Here is a 26925-nt window from a genome sequence, read left to right on the forward strand (position 1 = left end):
CCAATGTTGTTAGAAGACTTTGACAGTTCTTCAGGAGCTGCTTGTAAGGTAGATATGATAAGGTTAAACTAGTAATGGTTCCCACATCCCTCTTCTTGATTCAATCGGCAAAACATATTTGATAACATTGGAATTGGATATAAGATTTCATTTAAAAAAAAGGGTTTAGGGGGAAAAAGGCTTAACAAATAGTGAAAAAAGGTTTATCATTACCTAAAACAATATTAATCTGGTCACAGCTGACATTTTTAATTATGTTTTTGTTTTGTCTAAAATACTTTAGGGATTAATATCTTTGGGAGATGTCATATTAGCAAAAATAAGAAAAAAAAATTCCATTTAGTCAACCAACTTGAAACACAGTTCTTTCTTCCAACACAGGACTATCTAATGCTCTAAGAATGTTCCTTTTTGTACAGTGATTAAGAGAATTTACATACCATGGCAAAGAAGCTATTTTTATTAGAAAATTGCTTTTAAATTATGCTTAGATTTTCATGTTCCATGTAAGCATTTAAAATACGAAACCTCTTTTAAAATACATTGGACCTTTCAACAATAGCCAAATTATGGAAAGAACCTAAATGTCCATCAACTGATGAATGGATAAAGAAGTTGTGGTTTATATATACAATGGAATACTACTTGGCAATGAGAAAGAATGAAATGTGGCCTTTTGTAGCAACATGGATGGAACTGGAGAGTGTGATGCTAAGTGAAATAAGTCATACAGAGAAAGACAGATACCATATGTTTTCACTCTTATGTGGATCCTAAGAAACTTAACAGAAGACTATGGAGGAGGGGAAGGGGAAAAAAAAAGTTACAGAGAGGGAAGGAGGCAAACCATAAGAGACTTTTAAAAACTGAGAATAAACTGAGAGTTGATGGGGGTGGGAGGGAGGAGAAAGTGGGTGATGGGAATTGAGGAGGGCACCTGTTGGGATGAGTACTGGGTGTTGTATGGAAACCAATTTGACAATAAATTCCATATTAAAAAATTAAATAAGATGTATATACAAAAATAAAATAAAATACAATGGACTTTAAAAACTTGTATCAAAAATAGCTAGAGAAAAAACTGGAAACACCCAAAGGTCCATCATCTGTTTTATATCTACATAATGAACTACTACTCAGCAATAAAATGGAATGAACTATTGATACACACAGCAACATGGATGAATCAAAAACTGATTCATACACATACTGAATGGTCCTACAGGTATAAAACTAGAATATACAAGGTGGTCTATACTGACACAAGCAGGTTAGTAGCTGCCTAGAGAGCAAAATGGAGTAGGGAGGAAGAAATTACAAAGGGGCATGAGGAAACTTCTAAGAATGATGGTTATATTCACTGTTTTGAGTGTAGCTGGTGATGGTTTCACAGGTACATATGCCAAAACATCAAATTAAATACTTTAAATATATACAAGCTTACTATAAGACAATTCTACCAAAATAAAGCCTCAAAAAAAAGACATGTTAATTTTCAGTGTAAAAGAATGTGTAAAAATCCGCCTGATAAATTTTTAAAGATTTCAGAATGTGAAACTACCATAGAATTTTTTAAGGTAGAAAATGTATAAGTTTAACTTATTACCTTTCAACTTTTGGAGACTGGGAATTTTCTATTCCTTTAAAACAAACTTTTTTGACATGATCTCCTGAACTGTGACCAGTAATAGATTTTTTTTCTTCTACTAAGAAATCCCGGAATGACTTAGATGAAACTGAATGTAGAGAAGATGCCCTGCAAAAGACAAAAGATCATGTTAAGACATCCATTTTTTTAAAAGGTCAGTGCTAGAAATCACAATGGGAGAATGGGGAAAATGTACACCAAAAATTTTACAATATTATGTAATTAGTTTTTAAGGCGATGCTGGGTTCTTGCTGTCAGTTGTGAACTAATCAAAATGATGTGATTAAAAAAAACAAAACAATGGAGACCAACACTGAAGATAACCCAGATATTGAAATTAACAATGATATTAAAAACAAGTATTATAACTATGCCTAAGGCAACAATAAAAAAATGTGCAGAATAAATTAAAGAATAAGCCCAGAGAAAAATAAAGAATAAGCCCAGAGAAAAACTATGAAAAAGAATAAAACAGAAATTCAAGAACTTTTAATTCAATATTTAAAAAACAAAATTCACTGATGAAGGTAACAGCCGATTAGAAAAGAGTCAGTAAAACTGAAGATAAAGCAATACAAAATTTTGAATCTAAACAGAGGGAAGACTGAAAAAATTTCCACCATGGTGACTTAGATAATATCAAAAGGTCTACCATAAATATAACTGGGAGTCCCAGAAGGAGAGGTGAGAAATATGGCTGACAAAAATATTCAAAGAAACAATGCCCAAGCATTCCCCAAATCTGGTAGAAGATACAAATTTAAAGATTGAAGAATTTTAGCAAACCCCAAAGATCAAACTAAAGAAAACCATACTTAGGCACATGAGCAAACTGCTGAAAACCAAAGATCAAAACAAAATCTTGAAAGCATCCACAGAAATACAACACAGTATGAAAACACTTAGATTATTAGAAACAAGGATAGCCAAAAGACAGTAGAACAACATCTTTAATATGAGGAAAGTAAGGAAGAAAACTATCCATCCAGTTCTCTATATGAGTGAACCTGGACAAGGATCCTTTCCCAAGTCAGGCTCTGAAATGATTACAGTCCTCGTTGAACTCTGACTGCAGCAATGTGAGACTTGAGCCAGGGGCACCCATAAGCAATAACTCTGTGAAGCCATATCCAGAGGATATGAGACAATAGGACCCAAAGGAACTATGAGACAATAAACACTGGTTGTTTTAAGTCATTATTTAGGGATAATTTGTTACAAAGCAATAGATAATACAAGATACTACTGGAATTAAAAAGATAATAAAGATTATAATAACTTTGTGCAAATAAATTTGACAACTTACATAAAATGGACAAATATCTTGAAAACACAATTTATCAAAGATAACAAAAATAGAAATAAAAAAATATATAGACCTAGCTCTATTTAAAAAATTGAATAATCCCGCAGTTTTTTTATCGTAGAAATTGACAAATTGATTTTAAAATTTATGAGAATACAAAAAAAAATTAGATTTGTCAAAGTATTCTTAAAGAAATACAAAGCTGGAAGATAAAACAAGTCACAGGAATCAAGACAGAGTGGTACTGACATAAGTATTAACAGATCAATGGAAAAGAACAGAGAGCTTACATATAGAACCTCATATATACAGTCCTTCTACTTTCAATAATTAAATTACCAAAGCAATTCAGTGGTGAAAGTAATTATCTATAATAAACAAATGGTTTATAAAAGAAACCTTTACCTTTATCTCACACCATATCCCCAAATTAATTCAAGATGGATCATATATCTAATGTAAAAGCTAAGTATCCTAGAAGAAAACAGACGACTATAACTTGGTGGTAGGCAAAGGTATAAACATCAAATACAGAAATGATGAATTACACTTAATGAAAATTAAAACTTCTCATCAGAAGATATTAAGAAAACAGAAAACATTTGCAAAACACATATGTGACAAATGACTTGTATCCAGACCATAAAAAGAACTCCTGGAACTCAAAAACACAAATAATAAAAGTCAAGGGAATTTCAAAAAGCAAAAAGGATTTGAATGTACACTTCACAAAGAAAGTATGCTAATGATGAATAAACACATAAAAAGTACTCAGTATTCACCAGGGAAACACAAAACCTCAATGACAGGCTGCTACACACCTACCAGAATGGGTCAAATTAGTTGACAATACCAGTGCTGGCAAGAATATGAAATAACCAATACTCTCATACATTGTTGCTGGGAGGATAAAATGGTACCACAGTGCTGTGGGGAAAGGACTGGCAATTTTGTAATAAGTAAACATGTATCTTCTGTATAATCCATTGCAATTCTCCCTGGTATTTATACAAAAGAAATTAAAATATATGTCTATTAAAAGGCCTACACAAGAATGTTCAAACAGCAGCTTTATTCACAATAGCCAAAAACTGGAAATAGTCCAGGTGTCCATCAACAGGAATAAATACAAACTGTGGTATATTCATACCTAGGAATACTACCGAGTAATAAAAGGGAATAAACTATTGGTTCACACAACCCAGATAAATCTGAAAAACATGCTGAATGAAAGAAAAAATATGCTGAATGAAAACAGAAAAAAGTATATTATGTTTTGTTCTCACATAAACTTCTAGAATGGGCAAAACTGGGGCGCCTGGGTGGCGCAGTCGGTTAAGCATCCGACTTCAGCCAGGTCACGATCTCGCGGTCCGTGAGTTCGAGCCCCGCGTCGGGCTCTGGGCTGATGGCTCGGAGCCTGGAGCCTGTTTCCAATTCTGTGTCTCCCTCTCTCTCTGCCCCTCCCCCGTTCATGCTCTGTCTCTCTCTGTCCCAAAAATAAATAAACGTTGAAAAAAAAAAAATTAGAATGGGCAAAACTAATCTGTGGTCAAAAAAGAAAAATCACCACAGTGGTTGACATTGATATGGAGAAGGGACCAGGATGAAAAAGAACTTTTTGAAGAAAACTTTCAGCGATAATGGTAATGCCCAGCAATTTATTAAATAAAGATAATAAACAATGACCAAGTGAGGTTTCTTTCTCCTGGAATGCAAGAGTGATCTAACACTCACAGGATAAAAGAGAAAAATCCTATAGAAAAGTCCTATGATCTGAAATATGACATATATTTAGGGATAAAATTAACAAAACACAGATAGGCATGATCTATACACTGAAGACTATAAAAAATTGCTAAGAGAAACTAAGGAAGATCTAAAAGATATTATATGGTTCATGATTGGGAGACTCAATATCGTAAACTGTCAATCCAATTCATCTACAAACCCAAAACAATACCTAAAAAATTCTAGTAGGCATTTTTGATAAACTAATCTAAGATTTATACAAACATGGAAAAATTTAAATTAGAAAAAATAATTTTGTATAAAAAGAACAAAGCCAAAGAAATTATACTATCTGATTTCAATATTTACAAAAGCTATCATTATCAAGTCAGTATGATATGGGCTTAAGGATATATACATGTAGATCAAATGGAACTCAACAGGAGTCCAGAATTAGACTGACACATATATGGTCAACTGATTTCCAGCAAAAGTGCCAAGTAATAAAATGAGGAGAGGACAATCTTTTCAACAAATTGTGCTGGAACAACTAGATACCTGGTAAGGAAAAAAAAAAAGGGTGGGGGGGGGGGACAAAAACCTTGGGCTCTTTCTTACCCTATATATAAAAATAAATTTGAATCATAAACCCAATTGTAAAAGCTAAACTTATAAAACATATAGATCAAAACAAAAACAAAATTTTTGTAACCTTAGTCAAAGACACAAAAAGCCCTAACATCAAATAACAACAAAAAACTGATGCAATGCATTTTATCAAAATGCAGAACTTCTGCTCCTCAAAAGATAATGTTAAGAAAATGAAAAGCTAAACTACAGAGTGGAAGAAAATATTCACAAAACATCTATATCTAACAAAGGTCTTACTTCCAGAATATAAAACTCTAACAGTACTATATTAAGAAAATAAACTGCCCAATTTATAAGGCAAAAATCTGAAAATGCATCCCAAAGATATGAAAATGGCCAATAAGCCCCTGAGAAATGTAAAATAAACCACACCTACCAGAATAGCCAAAATTAAAAAGATTAAGTGTACCAAGTGTTGGATAGGGTATGGAACAACAGGAATTCTCACATACTACTGGCAGAAATGTAAAATATGACCATTCTGGAACACCTGGTGATTTTCTGATAAAGTCTAACATTCACTTAATATATGACCCAGCAATTTCAACCCTAAGTAAATAAAAATACAGGTCTATTAAGACTTGGATATAACTTTTTTTTTCATAAAACAAACTGGAAACCCAGTATTTCTCAACAAGAAAGGAAGAAATTACAGATACATGCAACAACATGGATGAATCTCCAAAACTTTAAGTTGAATGAAGGAAACACAATATACTGGACTTCTACCATTTATATAAAGTTTGAGAGCAGGCGAAAACTAAGTTATAGTGACAGAAATTTCATCAGTGGTGACATGGGAGGAGGGTAGAGAGTGACTAAGAAAAGGTATTTGGATGATGGACATATTTTTAAAATTTTCATTGGGGTGGTGAATATACAGATGTAAATACATTTGCCAAAACTTCTATATACACAGTTAGTTCGTTTACTGTATTTAAATTATACCTTGATAACGTTATTAAAAAAAGAACAGAATAGAAAAGGAAATCTGCACTCCTTCCCAAAAGACTAAAATAAAGTTAAAAAATTCCAAGTTTTGGTAAAGAGGTGGAGAAAGAACAACTCATAGACCACTGATGAGAATGTTTTGTGATATTCACTAAAAATGAATACATGCATATCCTATGACCCAGTTATTCCTAGTTATATACCCAATAGAAATGCAACTGTATGTATACCAAAGACATGAACTAGAATATCTATAGCAGAACCAATCCTAATAGTAAAAAAAGGAGGATACTCAAATGCTAACAAAAATTGAATGAATATTTACACAACGGATATTAGTACTCATCAAAATATGAATGAGCTTAATAAATATAACATTGAACAAAGGAACACAATTCTATTTATATATATATTAAAAGAAAATATATGGAAAGAAAAGTCACAGGAGAGTGGATGATAAAAAAGATAGTGGGGTTGGTGGCTGGGGAGGGGGCATGGCAGGGTGGCACGAGGGGACTAGATACTGGTAATGTTACTTCTTGATTTGAATTCTGAGTGTGCAAGATGTGTTCAGTTTGTGAAAATTCAACCTATACACTTGTGATAACTGCACTTTTAAGTGTATATAATGTTTTAATAAAAAGTTACTTAAAATGTAAACCTAATTTTACATGGATAAAATAGAAATAAAAATTAAGTTGACCCTAAATACACAAAATTAATCACACTCACTATAGGTATAATACTTTGATAACTAAAAGTAGAATGTATTTTAGAATAATATTCACCAAAAACAGGCAAAAATTTAATCATCTATACAGACCAACTGAGCTTTCAAAGATCTCATACTCAGATTTTTATGATATCAGAATCTCTTAATAATCAATGCTTTATTTTACTATCAGTACAAAAGCAATTTGCAGGATAACAGTCAGGATTAGGCACACAGCCTCTGTTGCTAGACTTCCTGGGTTCAAATTTTGGCTCTGACCTTCATAAGTTAACCTTTGTGCTTCAGTTTCCTCATCAATAATATGAGGATAATGTTTGAGAATCAAATGTTAATTTATGGAAAAATACTTAAAATAGTACCTGTTACAGAGAAATGCTATGTAAGTCTTACTATCCATAATTTTCATAGCATTTAACAAAACTGTGATTTAAGAGAAAAAGAAGACAATGAGAACAAGGAAGTTCTGACATGAAGAAATATAATCAGTTATAATAGGCTTAGTATTTTTCTAAAGTCTGACTGAGAAAAATTAAAAAGATAACCCTTACTTATTATTTTGTACACTAGATCTACACCATATTCTTGGCATCATTTTCAGAATCCTTAACATTAGATAGTCAAAATTCTCAGCAATAATAATGTAAACAACTTCCAGGCCTAAGTTATTTTTTTTTTTCTATTTTCTTTACTCAGAAAACAAAGTGGCCATGTGAATAAGTGAATACAAATGCTAACTGGATAATTCTCCAAAAAGTTAAACTCATACTTGGAAGAAACCTTAAAATCCATACCTAGATTAAGTTCATAAACTATTTGAGGTAGTCCATAAAAAAGTGAGGACTTATAAAATCCTATATCTTGTCTGAATAACTCATTTGTACCTGAATCTGACCTAATTACCAAATTATATTTGTAAAACACTTTAACGTGCATCCTGTCATTTAATTCTTACAATAACAATCCTGAAAGATAAGCATTTTTATCATCTCCTATGTTTAAAAGAAGAGTATAACCAAAGTGCAGGGATCACGAGAGATAAGGCAGAACCAGTTCTTAATGATGGAACCCATCCTTGCCATCTAGTCTACTGTTGCCTTCTGTAAGAAATCAAGACAATACTTCCTATAAAGTGCCAAAGATAACACAGATACTGATGATCCACACTTTGTTTTGCTATCGTATGAGATAAGCATCAATTCATAACAAAACTAAAAATTTTCACCAAATTTCTATTTGCTCAATAAAGATTAGATCAATACAAAATGTCTCACATAAGATTTTTCTAAGAAAAAAGTTCACCAAAATTTAATACAATTATAACCATATTACAAATTAAGTTATAACTTATTAAAATATTAATGGCTAAAATTTACATATTTGATTAGACATTGTTGAATATACTAAATGTTTCATGCTTTGACTCAGTTTCAGCTCCATAATACTCCTGTGAAATAGGTACTATTTTTAACTCTATTTATAGACAAGGAAAGTAAGACCAAGAAAGATTAAAAACTGATCTAAGTTTACATTATTCCCAAGTAACAGATACATGATTTAAACTCAAGCAAGACTCACTCCAGAACCTAAGCTTAATCACTATACTGCTGTGCCCATATTTAAAAGTTCTTTACTCTAAGTAAAACCTTAAATCACATCAGAGAAATTTTCCTTAGAGATTTGTACTAGAAACATGATCTACTAAGGTATTCATACTAAAAATATTTCTTCAAAAGGAAGTTTCCTATAACTTGACGAAAAATTTTCCCCAAACACGTACATACACCAAACATAATAAAAAGTTAAACATATATACAAAAGAAATCACTCCCCATTTCTTTAACAACTCTTTCCTCCTCCCCAAAGCACACATACCTAACAGTTTCCATTGACAAGGTAACTATGGTGTAAAGTACAGTGTAACATTAGCAATTTGCGAACACTGCTGGCAAAAGTTCTTGATGGAGAATCTATTGAATGTCCCCTGTAAGTAATTCATGTTTCTAAATACAGAAATTTCATAATGATCTGAAAAGCACAAGTTGTCAGATTTATCCTGGCAGTAATTTAGGGACTCCTAGATATAAATGATATATATACTTCTTAAAAACTCTGAATTTTTTTTTTTTTAAAGCTACTGATAATATCTCCTTTGGAACAAATATAAGTAACAGCGCTTACAAAATATCTTAAACTCACATGTTCATTAATCGTGCTTACTGGTTACCTATAAAAATGACTTACCCAGATTTCTTTAAATGAGTTCTACTATTCTTTCCACTGATGATGCCATAATTTGGAACAGTGTCTGATTTCCCATGATTTTGCTTTCCTAACCCAGGCTCTGGCTACTTGCCATCTTAGCAGCCACAGTAACTTTATGAAGAAGCATTTGTAGACACTTACAGCCACACTAAAACTTAATCAAGATTTTGTTTCTCAGCTACAGCAGCCCTGAAATTTTTGCCTTAAGAAATAAAATTTTCAGCTCTAAAGAGTTAAACATTGAAATAAGTTTATAATTTATGGGTTACCTGTATATGGAATTTGGAAGAATTTATATTTATGCATCAAGCCAGGCCACAAAGCTTGCACATTCTTCCACTCAAGATGGTGAGAAATGTATTATTTCTCCAAGTAAAACAGTTGATAATGAAAACTGGCCAACTCTCAAATACACTTGGTGTTTGCACACTGGATTTAAATTCAGCCAATCAGAACTTATTCTAATGCAAGAAAACAGTTGTCTTTAATACATATTGCCACACCTAACTGTAGACAGAAGGAGCACAACTATGTACTATGAGTTATATAAACTAGGTGAACGAATCTGCCAACAAACTAGTGAAAATCCTTCCCATAATCAGAAGCAGACTCACAGGGCTAATTTGTGATGTGCTAAGAAGTTGCACCTTAACCTCAAGATAAAAACATAGCATAAAAAATCTTGTAAGGAAAAAAAATCTTGTTAGAGGATTCTTCAGGATGAGGAAGATACACTTTTAAGAAATATCTTTAAAAACTTAAATCACTACAATACTGAATATACTTTATAAATACAATCTGTAAATCAGATTAAAATGCTAATTTAAGCTTTTCTAATTTATTCATAGCACAGTAAAATTTAAATCTGACCAAGTTTCATTAGATGAACACTTACATGGGATACTCTCAGGAAAACAAATCTATTTCATTTTTAGTTTCTTCAAACATATACTACCATAGATTTGCACCCTATGTGTAAAAAGTATTCAACAATCAAATAATGATTATTTCCATTTATACTAAATATGGATCAAAATTCATGAATAACAACCATTTTATAAATAGGTTCTTAAAATCTCTAACAAATATTTTATTAGTTCCATTAACTTATAAAATTTCCATAATAAAACAAAGCATATGTATATATTTTATATGCTTATTTGATTTTTAGATACATATTGACAAATTAATACCTATATTTTGCTAAGTTCCATCAGCCCACTGTACAATGAGTACAAATAAAAGTACATATATTCAGAAGAATTTAGCAGAAAGAAACTTTAAAAGATCCTTCAGATACCAAAAATATAGTCTCAAGAAGCCAAAAATGCACAAAAAGTGCATAAATAATTTTATAATTCACTTTGATAATAATTCAGAATAAAATTATAATTAAACTTACTTGGTATCCTAAGATACATAAAACTATTGATTAGTTTGTACTTTTTAATTTTATTAAAGTATGGTTGACATACATTATATTAGTTTCAGGTGATTCAACATTTATATACACTGAAATGATCACCCACCATAATCTAGCTACCATCTGGCAGGAACATTGTTACACATTATTAACTATATTTCCTACTCTGCGTTGTATCTATGTGTCTTATTTATTTTATGACTGGAAGTGTGTTACTTTGACTTTTTAATCCCCTTCCCCTTCTCCCATCTGACAACCACCAGACTGTTCTTTGTATGAATGAGTCTGTTTCTGTTTTGTTCATTTGTTTTTTAGATTTTATATATAAGAAAAATCATAGAGTATTTGTTTTTCTCCTCCTTATCTCACCTAGCATAATATCTTCTAGGTCCATCCATTTTGTTGCAAATGCCAAGATTTCATTGTTTTTTATGGCTCATATACCACTGTGTGTGTATATATACACACACATACATAACACATCTTTATCCATTTATCCATCAATGGTACTTACTTGTATCATATCATGGCTATTATAAATATTGCTGCAAAGAACACAGGATTCTATATTTATCTTTTCCAATGAGTGTTTTCATCTTCTTCAGATAAGTACCCAGGAGGAGAACCAGCAGGATCATACAGAAGCTCTATTTTTAATTTTGTGGGAAACCTTCATACGGTTTTCGATAGTTGCTGTACCATTTTGCATTCCACCAATAGTGCATGAGAGTTCCATTTTCAACACATCCTCACCAACACTTATTATTGTCTTTTTGACAATCATCATTCTGACAGAAGTGTGGTATCTCAATGTGGTTTTGATTTGCATTTTTCAGATGATTAGTGATGCTGAACATCTTTTCACGTGTCTATTAGTTACCTCTTTGTATGTCTTCTTTGGAAAAATGCCTATTCAGGTCCTCAGCCCATTTTTTACTTGAGTTGGGTTGGTTTTGTTTTTTTGTTTTTTGGATATTGAGTTGTAGGAATTCTTTATGTATTTTTGATATCAATCCCTGATCAGTCATATCATTTGCAATTATCTTCTCCAAATTAGTAGGCTGCCTTTTCATTTTGTTGTTCACAATGATGTCTAAGAGCTTACCACCTCCATTTCCTTCTAGTAGTTTTATGGTTTCTGTCCTTAAGTCTTTAATGCATTCTGAGTTTATTTTTGGATATGGTATAAGGAAATGGCCCAGTTTTCCCAACACCATTTGTTGAAGAGATGTGTTCTTTTCCCATTATATGTTCTTGCTTCCTTTGTCAAAGATTAATTGACCATATAAGCATGAGTTTATTTATAGACTCTATATTCCACACCATTGATCTATGTGTCTGTTTTTGTGCCAGTACCATACCTGTTTTGATTATTACAGCATTGTTCTTTCTCAAGATTACTTGGGCTGTTCAGGTTATTTTGTGATTTCATACAAATTTTAGGATTATTTCTTCTAGTCCTATGAAAAATGCCCTTGTTATTTTGATAGGGACAGCACTGAATCTATAGATTGCTCTTGGTAGTATGGATCATTTTCTGGGTTATTTAAAATGATGTGTGTGTTATCTGTTGTATTATAGGACAAAGTGAGCTTACGGTCCTCCTAATCTGCCATCTTCCCTGGGATCCTCCCCTACTTTTTGTTTTTAAATAATAAGAGTGAATAATGGCATAGCTAAAACTATATTACTAAGCCCAAAGCTTCCTCATGTGCTTAGTTAATTCTCTCAAGTTACAGATATTTAGTATCTTGAGAGCTGATCCAAGAACTTTCTTTTTATATTTTCTATACTTTTCTTAATATTTATTTTTTGAGAGAGAAAGAGAGAGAACAAGTTGGGTAGGGACAGAGAGAGGGAGACACAGAATCCAAAGCAGGCTCCAGGATCTGAGCTGTCAGCACAGGCCTGACATGGGGCTCCAACTGACAAGCCATGAGATCATGACCTGAGCTAAGTTGGACGCTTAAGTGAATGAGCCACCCAGATGCCCCTCCATACTTTTCTTTAGGGAAAACACAACTCAATGTTCTAACAGCTATCCCACAAACCCTACAGAGGGTGACCAAATCAGTCTACCATAGTCTCATATATAGAAGGTGTGCACAAATACTGATGAATTTAAACATTCTACTAAACCCATTCTCTCAAGTTTTACTCTCTTTTATTCTTTACCTGGGTTTTCCCACATCTTCCTTTACTTTCTTTTCTGTGATCATGCTTTAGATCTGTAGTAAGTGGTTCTGACAGGCTACAAAGAAAAGGGAGGATGGAAGGGGGGCAGGAAGTACAACCTATTTTATACACCTCAAAACTGCTATCTGACCTCTTTGGAGATTACTCCTATTAATCTCCAAATTACAGGTAAACTGTAATGGAGAAAATCTCTATAATAGCAAGTAAATACTCCTGCTTACAGAAGTGACAATGAGGGGTGCCTGGGTGGCTCAGTTGGTTAAGCGTCTCACTCTTTTTTTTTTAATTTTTTTTTTTTTTTTAACGTTTATTTATTTTTGAGACAGAGAAAGACAGAGCATGAACGGGGGAGGGTCAGAGAGCGAGAGGGAGACACAGAATCTGAAACAGGCTCCAGGCTCTGAGCTGTCAGCACAGAGCCTGATGCAGGGCTTGAACTCACGAACCGCGAGATCATGACCTGAGCTGAAGTCGGACGCTTAACTGACTGAGCCACCCAGGCGCCCCAAGCGTCTGACTCTTGATTTCGGCTCAGGTCGCAATCTCAGTTTGTGAGATCGAGCCCCACATCAGGCTCTGCACTGACAGCGTGGAGCCTCCTTAGGATTCTTTCTCTCTATTCTCTTTCAAAATAAATAAACACTTAAAAAATAAACAAGTGATAACGAAAACCAAGATTATTAACACTGCAAAGATATTCATGATGTATACCGAAGGACAAAGAAATTAAGGTGGTAAAAAATTGTTTATCCAATTTTTCTATGCTATATATTGTTTCTTACAACAAATGAAAAAAATGTAAGGCTCCTTCCTTAAATTACTTTAGTAATACATGCTAATTAGAATACCAAGAAGAAACTGTATCTATACAAAACATTTTGAAATCTATAATAGAAAGAATGACGAACAAATGAACAAACCATGGTGCATATGTCAAAACAAAAAAATTATTTCCCAAGGTCTAATTTTTAACTTAAAGAGAGGAGTGAAATACTTGAAAAGTTAGGAGGGAAACCCAGAAGCCAAGAACTACCTTAAAAGGTAACACACAGATCTCTGCCTATTTTAATAAAACTTAAAGCATACCATGCATTCACTGGTTTTGGAGTTTTTGAAGGAGCAGTTAAAGCTGTTTCCATGCTACTTGTTCCTGAATTATTTTCTTTGGTAGTCATTGCAATCATTTTTCGTTGCTTCTGAGAAAGTTTAACTCCATGAGAAATCATTTTGCTAGAAATTAAATGAATTAGCATTAATTTCTGCTTAATGGAGGTTACAGGTAATTATACTGCTTTCTGTTTATTTGATGTGATTTTACTATTACTGGATCAAAATGGCCATAAGATTCAAGAGTGACAATATCAGATTATACTATCGACGATCAAATAACAGTTACTAAATGAGCCTTCCTACTAATACATTTACATCACACTTGCACCAGAAATAGTCCACAATGATACTTTAGAGGCAAATTTCTGACAACACCATATTCTACATGAGTTGGACTACCAACCAACTCAATCTTTGGCATGTATTTAAGAAATGTTACGAAGGCTATAAGCCTAAATAAAAAAGAGTTTATAACTTAGTTTGACATCAAAAGCAGAAAAACAAAACAAAAAAAGTCCAGTAGGTCTTTCTAATTGAGTTTAACATCAAATGCAGAAAAAGAATATAGTAGGTCTTTCTAATTCTTTAGGACATAACTATAAAACAACATGGTCTTTCCTTTTTTATGAGTTTTTAACCAACCCCAAATTTGTCTTTGGTGTAGCTCCACATTTTTGTCTATTTTCTTCAATTTGCATGATGGTTCGGAGATCCATGACAGGAGGGCTGACAGGACTAAAATACATATAAAATTTACTTTACAATACAGTTATTTTCCATAAAGTCCAATACCCAAACTTCACTGAAACTATAAATTATATGTAAGATTGATAATGAAAGGATAATTTAGGTTTATTTTGTCAGCTGTGGCCAACTTCAAAAAGGATACTTTGAATGAAAGCTACTTTTATATATATATAAATAACTAAAATTCATCCAAAGTAATAACATAAAACTGAAACTCTTAAAGAAAAAAACAAAACCAAAAAAAAAAAAAAAAGCCAAACAATAGAATAATTCTTATCTAATTTAGGCATAAGAAACTGAAGTTCTGTTTAAATTCTAAACCTTTCAGATGAACAGAACTTGAAAATTATATTGTTTTTAACAAAATTCTTACTACTGTCTAATGATACCAACCACAAAAATTTTAAAGTAAAATTTGGGGATGCTCAGTAATATTAGAAACCCACCAGAGGAAGTTGTACTATAATGAGAAAAACCAAATTCTACCATCCTTAGAAACAGCCGATCTATATTGCTGACTTTACATCAAGCCAATTATCTTAAAACACATTCAATAAAATAGTCTAGTGATTAGAAGATGCTTCTTGGGGTTCCCACAAATATGTTTACTTAAAAGGCAAAAAAATTGAGACTGATTTCTAAACTACTTTTAGACTATGAAACAACATAAACTGGCACATAATCTGGTCTTCCAACTTTGCAAAATACAGCATATTTCAAAATAATTATGTAAATATAATTGGTAAGTCAATTAACAGTTTTAGCCTATCATAAACCATAGTAGGTGTATAAATATGAAGCACAAGCTCAATAATTACTCTGAAAGAGTGCATTCTAATTATATCGACTCCTTCAATTAAAAAAATTGACTTTTCTAAATAAAAGAAAACTATGGATGCAATATAGGCAAGTTAAAAGCAGTGTGACATTGTTCTGAAAATTAACTGTGAATAACAATGTGTTTTGTGAGATCTTAAATACCCCTTAATGTGCTAAAAAGAAAAAAGAAAAAAAAAGAAAAAAAAAAAAGATACAATAAACCTACAAATGACAAAATGGTCTTCCTGAATGGGAGTTTTAATATATACTATCAAAAAAATAGCTTATTATTAAGTCACTATATATCTAGATATAGATATCTGTGGGTTATATAGTATTTACTGGCATTCACAAATGACAGTACAAAGGGAACTAAATTCTGTCTGGGGAAAAAGTGCCTATTTTAGCTAGCTAGTAATCTGTATGCATCTAAGTAATTTTCTGTGTATTAGAAATTTACATTAATACTTTTTAAATGTGCTTCATTAAAAATTTCCATTTGACTAAAAATAAATAGTATTTCTCCAACTAACAGGTACAGAACAAGATGAAAATCCTACCTGAAAGAGCCAGCAACCCAACTGGAAGAGCTTGTAGTATCAATTTTGTTACTGGGAATGGTCTGTGGAGCAGATATGTTAAGTATTGGTGATTTTTCCCATGGTTTTAAATCTTCCCTAGAATATGCAGGAGGTGTACCATTAAGATATGGTTTAATTTTCCCCTGGAGGTAAAAAAAAAAAAAAACAAAAAAACCCCAAACATTAAAAAATAAATAATAGTAGACACCTATTGGTACTTAATAAATATTGGTTAAATTATATTAAAGCATAAAATCTTATAACAATAATCATCTAGCATTCTTCTACTTTAGCATCTTAACCAATTCTCAAAACTTCTAAGTCACTATAAGCCAGTTACCATGAGCTTTGAGAATAATTTTTAGGAAAATAAGTTTGCACATTAAATTCCCATTAATATGAGCATTAAGTAAAAATGTTAATAAAAGTTGCTGAAATAAGATATGAAGCAGTAACTTTAAAATTAATGTCCATGACTTTATACCAAACTTTCATTTTGTTTCATATTAATGTCATATAATTCATTCTGAATAAAATTAAAGGTAAATAATACTGACAGCTGAAAAGGAACCTTAAAACAATTGCCATTATAATAGGTCAAGGAAGTTATTAAAATGGTTATTTCCATTGCTAGGACAGATTCTTATTGCCAAACATTCACAGCATGCCTTTAATTTTCCTTTTAAGCCTCAACTGTCCTCTACACCAACCTTGGTGTTAATATGAATTGCCCCAAAACCTCTATCTAGCTACATTAAAAAAAAAAAAAAAAAAAATCAATTCTTGAGGCCTAGAAGACTAAGAAGAACAGATAAATTTTCCACTGTCTCATGAATTTCTCGAAGTGCTAATAGTTTTGTGGAGGACTAGGGATTAGAGAAAAATGACCTATATCTAATAAGTTAGACATTTTCCTTTCCTGTACATTAACAATTATGGAATAAAATGTTAAGAGATGTCTAAAAAATGGACTCTCCGGCGTTCAACTGGACTAGAAATTCTGCATTTTATGTCAATTGTGCTGGACCAGGAGAACTCCATTCCAGCCTGTATTGCTCCCATTAACATGATAGAGGGAAGAGACTATGCAGAATTTGAAGTTAGGCTTCCTTTCAAAATCATTTTCCTTTGACAGTTCTTTGGTGTTAACTGACATTTCACAAAGTAAATTTCAAGTAATTTAGCTATAAATATATTTTTCCAGATGTCTATACAGTGTTGCTATCTTTTGCATCAACATTATATTTTAATTTACAGAAAGAGGATTAGAAATGTAATGTCATAGAGGGCTGAAACTGCCATTAAAATCTTTAAAACTAGAAACATAATGCAAATTTGAGAAAACTAATACTACATATATTACTAATCATATGTATTTTTTTATAAACCAGCCAGGAGAGTATTTTAAAGTTAGAGCAAAAAATAATAAAAACTAAAAATAAATTATATAAAGATCTAAAATCTGAAGTTAAGAAAACAGTGCATTAATAAATAAAAACAAACCTCAATTTTATCTGACTGAAATCCTGCTGTGAAATCTGGGGAATGTAAATCTCTAGGACTACCCACTCCTGCATAGCTTCCTTCAGAATCTGATGTCAGCAGTTCTGGAAGAGATTCCACAGAATTGGTCTTACCAGATTTTAATAATCCTAAAAGGTAAAAATTTTAAAACATTTAAAATACAGTAAACATGTGTATATTACATTCAGTGAATTAAATAGAGCTAAAAGCTTCCATTTATCCAGATTTAATAACATTTAAATTATATTCACTGTATCAAATCTTGACAATTCAAGCTAACTGAAGAAAAAAGTTAAAGTAAAAAACTAAAACAGGGGACTTTAATAAAACAGCAGTTTTATCCATTTCAATTATATAGCAATTATGCAATAAAACATTAAGGAAGACACTTCTTTGGGATCTGCTTTGAGAAGTGATTCAGAACTTCTTTCTCCCCATTAAAAAAAAAAAAAAAGACAAAATTAATAAACTTCAGACCGTCCCCTTTCTCATCTGTCTCTCTGTACCAAGTTCTCTGCACGCATGCAGACGGGGATTGGCCTCATTCTGTGTGGGAGGAACACTGTGGCCTTTCTACCTCTCATCTAGTCAAAGACTGGATGACTTTGGCCCCGTAGCAGAGATTATGCTGAAGCCAACCGTGGCCTGATTGATGGTTTTTACTTCTGGAGAGGGGGGTGGAATCTGTGGATTGACAGCTACTTTAATTAGCCTATTGCCTAAAGCAAAGGGCTGTTATGAAATGTACATACCATTTCTTCTCCCAGGCAAGCTAAATACCTGTTTCCCTGCCATATTTGGTATCCAGATTCATTAGGAGATCAAAGTCATTTCAAATATAAACAGAGAAAACAAACTTTTGCTTAAGTTCATGTGTTTACTTTCACATATTTCAAATTTAGTAGAATCTAAATGAGGTAGCAAAAAAACACATGACATGAGCTATAACTAAAAATTTGACTTAAAAATAAATAAAACACATTTTGCAACAATGTGGATGAACCAGAGTGTATTATGCTAAGTGAAATAAATCAGAGAAAGACAAATATATGACTGCACTCATTTGTGGAATTTAAGAAATAAAACAGATGAATACAGGGGAAGGAAAGCAAAAAAGATAAAAAACAGAGAGGTAGACAAACCATAAGAGTCTCTTAAATACAGAGTACAAATGGAGGGTTGCTGGGTGGGGGGATGGGCTAAATGGTAGCAGGCATTAAGGAGAACACTTGTTGGGATGAGCATTGGGTGTTATATGTAAGTGATGAATCACTAAATTCTATTCCTGAAATCATTATTATACTGTATGTTAACTTGGACTTAAATTTTTAAGGAAAAAATTTTTAAGGAAAAAGGAAAATAAATAAAACATACTATCTCTTATATATTTAAATAAGTGGGTTTTCCTTAAAGTAAATCACTCTGACCAGATATATGCCTCTTTTGTTGCTGTCACTGCTCAAATAGTTTGGAAATAACATTCAGCACTCCCCCATCTTTTAAATATTTTTAAGAGCAGCAAATTTTTAAGAGAGTGTATTTAATGCCAGAATGCTACCAAAAGTCAATTAGAAATAAATCTAATGAATAAAGAGGATGTTTAAACTGGCCAACAATTATTTTTAGTATAAACATTTTCACAGATGGTATTCTAACATAAAGGATCACACAACGAAGTTTACTTCCAGAACAGGCTTTTTGGCCCCAATTAAATTTGACCTTTCTCTGCTTTGGCCACAGAAAGAGTAGTAAAGCAGGAAGCATAAGAACTGGAATCAAAAAAAATAAATTCTATTTCTGTCTGTCACTACCTCAAATCACTGAAGTTGTCTGCGCTTTTGTTTCCTCAGGTTTAAAGGAAGGGACAAAAATTTAGTTCATTACTAATGTCTCTTCCATCTCTGAAATATAAAGATTCTAACACGTGTGCTAATAATACCATTATTTAAAACAAACTAAATATCTGCTTTTTCCCTAAGTCTTTTAGGCAACTGAAAAACAACTAGTTTCATAACTTCCTGTCTGTCCATTTATTCATCTTTCCATCAATCCACCTACACGTCCTTCTATGGACTAGAGGTAATTCGTGTAACAGAGAGAACACAAAATCACAGAATTTTACATATTAAAAGGTCCTAAGTAGGAATTAGGAGATGTAGTAAACGTGAAAGACCTAGCTTCAGTGCTTCATCAATCAATCCAGGTATATTGTCTTTTTTTTTTTTTTTAATTTTTTTTTCAACGTTTTTTATTTATTTTTGGCACAGAGAGAGACAGAGCATGAACGGGGGAGGGGCAGAGAGAGAGGGAGACACAGAATCGGAAACAGGCTCCAGGCTCTGAGCCATCAGCCCAGAGCCTGACGCGGGGCTCGAACTCACAGACCGCGAGATCGTGACCTGGCTGAAGTCGGACGCTTAACCGAATGCGCCACCGAGGCGCCCCATTGTCTTTTTTATATCTTTCTGTGTTATCTAAAACAACTATTCTTGACATTGTTTATTCCTTTGAACATTATCAAACACATCAAGTACCTCATTTATAGATCATGTTAAATATAAAGACATTCTTTCTTTGCCCTGAGTGACAGCTTTTCTTTTTTTTTCCACAGGGACAAAATGTGTACTTGTATTTTTCAAAGTTACCTCATCAGGCTGACTAAGAAAATACTGCTGACAGAAGTTATACCTATTTATGTCTTCTTACAGACACACATACTATTTCTTAGAGCCATACTGTAGTCTCATTGTGGTCACACTTCCGTATTTTCATCTAAAGAAAGTATTACAATTTCGATAGTTTAGATCTAGATCTAATCAGAGGAATCTAGAATGTGAGATAGTCTATACCACTGGCCTGAACTTTTGAAATCAAAACAAAAAGGTGTGAGAGGTGCTGTTCTAGTTGAGAGACTAAAGAGACATTAATAAGCAAAGGCAGTATCTATCTTCACAGGATACCAAGTGTTTTTTAAGGTTAAAACACAAAAGGCTATAAAAACATTCCTGGACAACTGGAGAAATCTGAATAGAGACTGTAATACTAGGTAATATTCATGAACTGATGTTAATGGTCTTCGATGTGCTAATGATATTATGGTTGTGTAGGAGAATATCCTTATTCTTAGGAAATTCGTATTAATTTATATTAAAATGCCATGCCTACAACTTCCAAGTGGATCTGTAAAAAATGACAGACTGGAGAATGAAGGAAGTGAGCATGCAACAGAAAGTCTATAAAAAATAGCAAATGTGGTAACAGGTTAACAATAAATTTGGAGGAAGGGTATCCAGATTTTCATTCTTTCATCTCTTCAGTAAAAGATTTTCAAACTAAACTGCGAAAACCATTTTAGAAAAACTACATGACCTTTACTTTCAAACAGCTCACATAATGCATAGATATAAAATATTTTGTATTCTATTACTGGATTATAACCTTCTAATGCACATGAATGGCATCTAACTCGGAGTACTGATGTAAATGAAATGAATCCATGTGATAATAGTGTCTCTGTCCTGTTTTGCCCATCACTAACAGTCTATGCCACTGGACAGAGTGGTCTTTCTAAAAAAAACTTTTATCCACTCACATTATATGCCTTAAAAATCCATCAATCGATTACTCATAGCCCTCAGAATCACATTTAAATTCCTTAGTTTAGCATAAAATCCCTCCAAAATCTGACCATTGCCAATTACTACTTATCTACACATGCCCTATATGGCTGAAGCATGCTGACCAAAGCACAAGAAATATGCAGTTGTTTCCAGTGCCTCTAGCCTTGGGAGTATATTGCCCCCTTTGCTTCATATGTCTATCAGTGTGCCTCCTTTTCTTGGCCAATTTCTCTTCATTCTTCAAGATCCAACTCATGTATCATTTTCCTCAAGAGGTCGTTCTTGATCTCCTCAGATTAATATGGGCTTTAATTTTTTTTTATACATTTATTTATTTTTGATAGAGAGACAGAGCACAAGTAGGGGAGGGGCAGAGAGAGAAGGAGACACAGAATCCGAAGCAGGCTCCAGGCTCCAAGCTGTCGGCACAGAGCCTGACGCAGGGCTCGAACTCACAAACAACAAAATCATGACCTGAGCTGAAGTCAGACGCTTAACCAACTTAGCCACCCAGGTGCCCCTAATATGGGCTTTTCTTTTGTGCTCTCAAAGCAAACCTCAATCAGAATATTTATTACAATATACGATCATTTTTCGTAGCCTCCCTAAGACGAAGGCTATTTTCTTTCAGTAGGCCTGGCAAATGGCATACAATAGTATTTGATACATGTTAAATTAATTAGATAATAGAGACATGAAAGATTAGATCAGGAAATATATCCTAAGACGCTTTCACTAACCTGTAGATGGTGGACTCTGAATAACGTCTGAAAGGTTATAACCTCCAGAACTATCCGAACGCTTACGTGTCTTCTTTTTTGCTCTTGTTTTTGCCTTCTTGAACATACTTTCCCTACGAGAAAAGCAAATACAAAATTCATTTTTTAGAAATAAGTTACAGATTAACAGCAAAAGAACTGTGCATTTTGAGCAAGAGAATAAATATACATATATGTGTGTGTGTGTGTGTGTGTATAGCATTTTAGTCAAACAGAGAACACAAAAAATAGGCATGCTCTAGTTGCATTTTTCTATGTTGCTCAGAGCAAATTACTCAGTTTTACTGAACCTCAGTGTGTACTCTTACTAGATGTAACTCGACTATTTCTGTGAAAGTTAGAAATAGGGAAATACTTTTAAAAGTAAATAATCAAATATCATAAACTTCAAGTAACCCAAATGCTAACAAACACTAGAAAAGGGGTTAGAAACAAATCTGGAACCTAACAGCAGTTTCTCAGTGGGCTACACAGTTAGTTACTATTATATATATAGTAAATGACTTGAATGCCCAAAGATTTTAACAAGTCATTTACTAAGTAGAAGGAAAGTAATTCTATAACCAGTTGATAACTGAGCCTAACACACAGTTTGGAAATACTAAACAGGGCTTGTCATATGTTTGGCCACACTACAGGGAGATTATGTAGAACCTGGGATATTTTGTTAGAGGATTCCCAAACGTCAGTCACTATAGGTCATATCTCTTGAACCAGTCAGGTTCTCTATAGAGAAAAATCCATAATGGCTGATGTAGTCTTAGTTCAATCTCTCCAGAGGGCAAATCTTTCAGCCAAGATGAAGGAGGAACAATCACTTGGTTGAACTGAGTTCAGAAAAAGGTCAATTTTCTTTGAAAGAAGCTAAAAAAATGATCTTTTTCAAATCTAACCACTCACCCTGGTCTTCATAAACCTGCTACCTCTAATTCTTAAGACTTTCTGGAATTCTGTTTTAGTTTTTTTTCCTAAGTCATTACTGCTCAGCAACCACTTTCCAACTTCCAAAACTATTAACACCTCCTAACTGCTGTTTCTCCTTTCCTGTTCTCTCTGCTCTAGTGCAATATGCCTTTTTTATTTATTGTAATTTTAGCAGGGTTTGGGAAGGTAGCCAAGATAAATGCATTTATTCAACCTAACATGTTAACTTAAAGGTTGTATTCCTTTTATATTTATAGTTAATTTTGTTACATCTGCAAATAATTATGCATGTACTTTCTTATAGCAAAACTAAGAATAAACATAAATACATACTTCCTATTTCAGGATTCTCCAATTTTCTCTTTCAGTATAAACGTGTTAATAGTGTCAAAGATCAGGGAGAAGAGTGGAAGAAGAGGAGGGAAGAAGAAAAGAAAGAGAAACAGAGCTTACGAATAATTCTGTTCCGTATTTATGTCTTCTTTCAAAAAGATATCTCCATCTTCTACTTCCAAATAGCTAATATCTGGTCCGTCCTGATATGGTGTAATGACTCTTCTATCCATTGCTGGAATCTATTTTTTTTTTAAAAAGTCACTTTTTAAATATAAAATGTGTAAAGATTTTTTCAAAATAGGTATAATATCCCACTTGTTTTGATATGTGGGGACATTAACAAGGAAAAGTCTAGAATGCCTAATGACTTCCTATGCTTACAACAAAGGGAAAAATGATTAGACTCATTAAACAGATTATTCCAAAAAATATCAAAAAACACTTTCCATAAAAACTCATTATTAAATACAAATTAATCCAATTTTGGGGATAATATGAATCCATGTTTTTGTACTGTCCTGATGTTTAGTAAATTAACAAGTAATGAAAGACTTGAAAAGTCTTCAATAATTTTCATTTATAAAGGAATTAAAAGTTATTAGTTTTATCATTAAATACTTTCAATTATGATTATCATACTAACCTGTGGGATCTATAAAAAAAACAAACAAAAACCCTATGTCTTCATTTTTAAAATATCCTAATGTATTACAATTTATTAGGAAATTATTTCAGTGAGAAGTCTGATCTAATATACTACTTTAATTTGATTATATTATTGAAAAAACATAAACCTTACCATTTTTCTATAAAACACAGAAAGATCCTTCAAAACACCATCACTTAAAACATCAAGAGACCTAAAAAATAAGATACAAAATTCTATTTTAAGACTTAAGTAACTTAATACCTACCAAGATTTTCAAATCTGTTGAGACACTTTACACTGCTGAATAAGTACATTATTTTTAAAATCATCAATATGCCATCAATATGCTACAAATTCTTTTTGAAAGTATGTATAGTTATATATTTCAAATAAACAGGAAGATACATACACAAACATCTTCAGTAAAATCAAACCCTTAGAAAAGATTTTTATATCACTTATATCATAGCAAAATTGTAAATATAGTTCTTCCTCAACATCCCAATAAATCTCTTAAGTTGAAAATCTCTTAAGTCAAAAATACATTTAATACACCTACTTATTGAACAGCTTAGCCTAAACTACCTTAAACGTGCTCAGAACACTTACATTAGCCTTGAGTGAGCAAAATCATCTAATACAAAGCCTATTTTATTTTATTTTTATTTTTTTTTTTTTAATTTTTTTTTTTCAACGTTTATTTATTTTTGGGACAGAGAGAGACAGAGCATGAACGGGGGAGGGGCAGAGAGAGAGGGAGACACAGAATTGGAAACAGGCTCCAGGCTCCGAGCCATCAGCCCAGAGCCCGACGCGGGGCTCGAACTCACGGATCGCGAGATCGTGACCTGGCTGAAGTCGGACGCTTAACCGACTGCGCCACCCAGGCGCCCCAACAAAGCCTATTTTAAAACAAAGTGTTAACTACCTCATGTAATTTATTACTATATTGAAAGTAAAAAATAAGTGTGTCAGTTGTTTACACCCTTGAAAACCCTGTGTGTCACTGGGAGCTGCGGCTCACTGCCACTGCCCAGGATCACCATAAGTGATCACCAGGATCACTTATACTTTTCACTAGTATGCGGAAAAGATCAAAGTTCAAAGTTCAAAGTACAGTTTCTACTGAATGTGTATCACTTTCACACTACTGTAAAGTCAGAAAATCCTAAGTCAAACCATGGTAAGTCAGGCACCACCTGTATTCATTTTCCACATCTGTAATCTTTAGTTCCTAAAGTATTATAGTGATAGAACAATGGCCTGTCACGATACCTGAATTCTATCTACAGCTATCACTGCTAGCAATTACCTGCATGACTTTGAGCAACTAACTTTATCTCTCTGGACTTTAGTATGTTCATGATGTATAAAATGTTTGGACTACATCAGTTGTATTCAAAGTAGATTTCAGGGAACTCTCCAGTTCCAAAGAGATACTTTTAAGGCATCAGTAAAAACTTCAAGTTTACATTCTAAAATATATGTTAAACTATTTTTCCAAGTGCAAAACAATTTGGATATTTAAATCTGTACCATACCAGTTTTTAACATTTTGAGGATAATTAACCTGTGATGTTATATCCATTTTGGTGCAGCTCTCCTTTTTTAATATCTTTATACATATTTATTTATACTCCCAGCAAACAAATAGTTGTCTAGGAATGGTTAAATTTGTACAAATCTTTGTTTTAATTCAAGTTATACATGTCTACTCATGTAAAATTATACAAGTAGAGACATCACCACAGCACACGTCCCATTCTTAATGGTTCATCTGACACCTGTCACAACGTAACTATTGAACAATGGTAGTGACACACATCATTTTCCAGTATCATATTTTTTTTTATTTAAAAAAAAATTTTTTTTAATGTTTATTTATTTTTGAGACAGAGAGAGACAGAGCATGAACAGCGGAGGGGCAGAGAGAGAGGGAGACACAGAATCTGAAACAGGCTCCAGGCTCTGAGCTGTCAGCACAGAGCCCGAGCGGGGCTCGAACTCACGGACCGTGAAATCATGACCTGAGCTGAAGTCGGACGCTTAACCGACCAAGCCACCCAGGCGCGCCCCCCCCCCCCCCAGTATCATATTTTAAGTAGATTCAGTGCTTGTTTTGCATTTTGGTTGATTCTTACTGACAAATGAATGAGCTTAGTTTGGCAAAGCAAAGTAAAAAAAAATTGCTTTGATTAAAATCATTAATGTGATGTCAGCAAAGAAATTTATTCTGAAACCCTAGCGAGATTCTGATACCAAAATACCAGAGGCATTTTAAAATCATACTAATATCCCATAACATTAATATGCACTTGAAAAGCATTTTCACAAAATAACAAAGCATTATACTGCCAAAAGAATTTCCTGTGAATTGAATCCTACATAGCAATTATTAAGAATCAGTGATTCACCTCTAAAAAGTAGAGCACTTTTATTTCATATTTTAGAGTTAGTTTCATTAAAGACCATCCTGACTTTGAAAGCTGAGATGTGAAAAACCTATTACCATATATAATAAATTATGTAGATCAAAATTTTGATTCTTTGAAAAAAAAGTGTCCCTGTGTTTTCTCGTCTATAATATGAGGATATAAACAGAATCTATGTCATCATAAGGTTTACATGAAAATCAACTGAGATCTATATAACACTTTGAGAATGCTGCCTGGCACATAGTATTAGTTATCATTATTATATCCAAAACAAAATACTGAAGCTTCAAAAGTGCAAACTGACATGCGGAACTCTAATCTAAAACTTCTATGTTCACCAAAACACTCATTTTCTCACCACCAACTTTATAGTAATAAAAATTAGACCTTATATTAAAAAATAAACCTGCAAATTTATTTCACCAAATAATTCCACTACTAAAAACAGTGGAATGCATAGATTTAAAAAATATAATTTTTTCCCCCACAAATTTCCAACA

The 26925-nt window shown here is 32.8% G+C and overlaps 1 protein-coding gene across 4 annotated transcripts in view; it reads right to left on the bottom strand.

Moving 5' to 3' along the window:
- Window positions 1–26925, bottom strand: part of IBTK (inhibitor of Bruton tyrosine kinase) — a 93315-nt gene that overhangs the window by 11477 nt on the left and 54913 nt on the right. For 2 of the 4 annotated variants that reach the window (XM_043591884.1, XM_043591883.1), the window contains exons 19-26: window positions 24141–24201; window positions 23459–23580; window positions 22043–22155; window positions 17662–17810; window positions 16138–16301; window positions 14654–14746; window positions 13988–14131; window positions 1607–1756 (exon numbers count right to left, since the gene is read on the bottom strand). In XM_043591884.1, coding sequence (XP_043447819.1) covers window positions 1607–1756; window positions 13988–14131; window positions 14654–14746; window positions 16138–16301; window positions 17662–17810; window positions 22043–22155; window positions 23459–23580; window positions 24141–24201 — 996 coding nt within the window. The remainder of the gene's footprint in view (window positions 1–1606; window positions 1757–13987; window positions 14132–14653; window positions 14747–16137; window positions 16302–17661; window positions 17811–22042; window positions 22156–23458; window positions 23581–24140; window positions 24202–26925) is intronic. The other 2 variants (XM_043591886.1, XM_043591885.1) reach the window with 1 other exon arrangement.

Source organism: Prionailurus bengalensis, chromosome B2 (assembly GCF_016509475.1).
Source record: "Prionailurus bengalensis isolate Pbe53 chromosome B2, Fcat_Pben_1.1_paternal_pri, whole genome shotgun sequence".
Classification (NCBI taxonomy): Eukaryota; Metazoa; Chordata; class Mammalia; order Carnivora; family Felidae; genus Prionailurus; species Prionailurus bengalensis.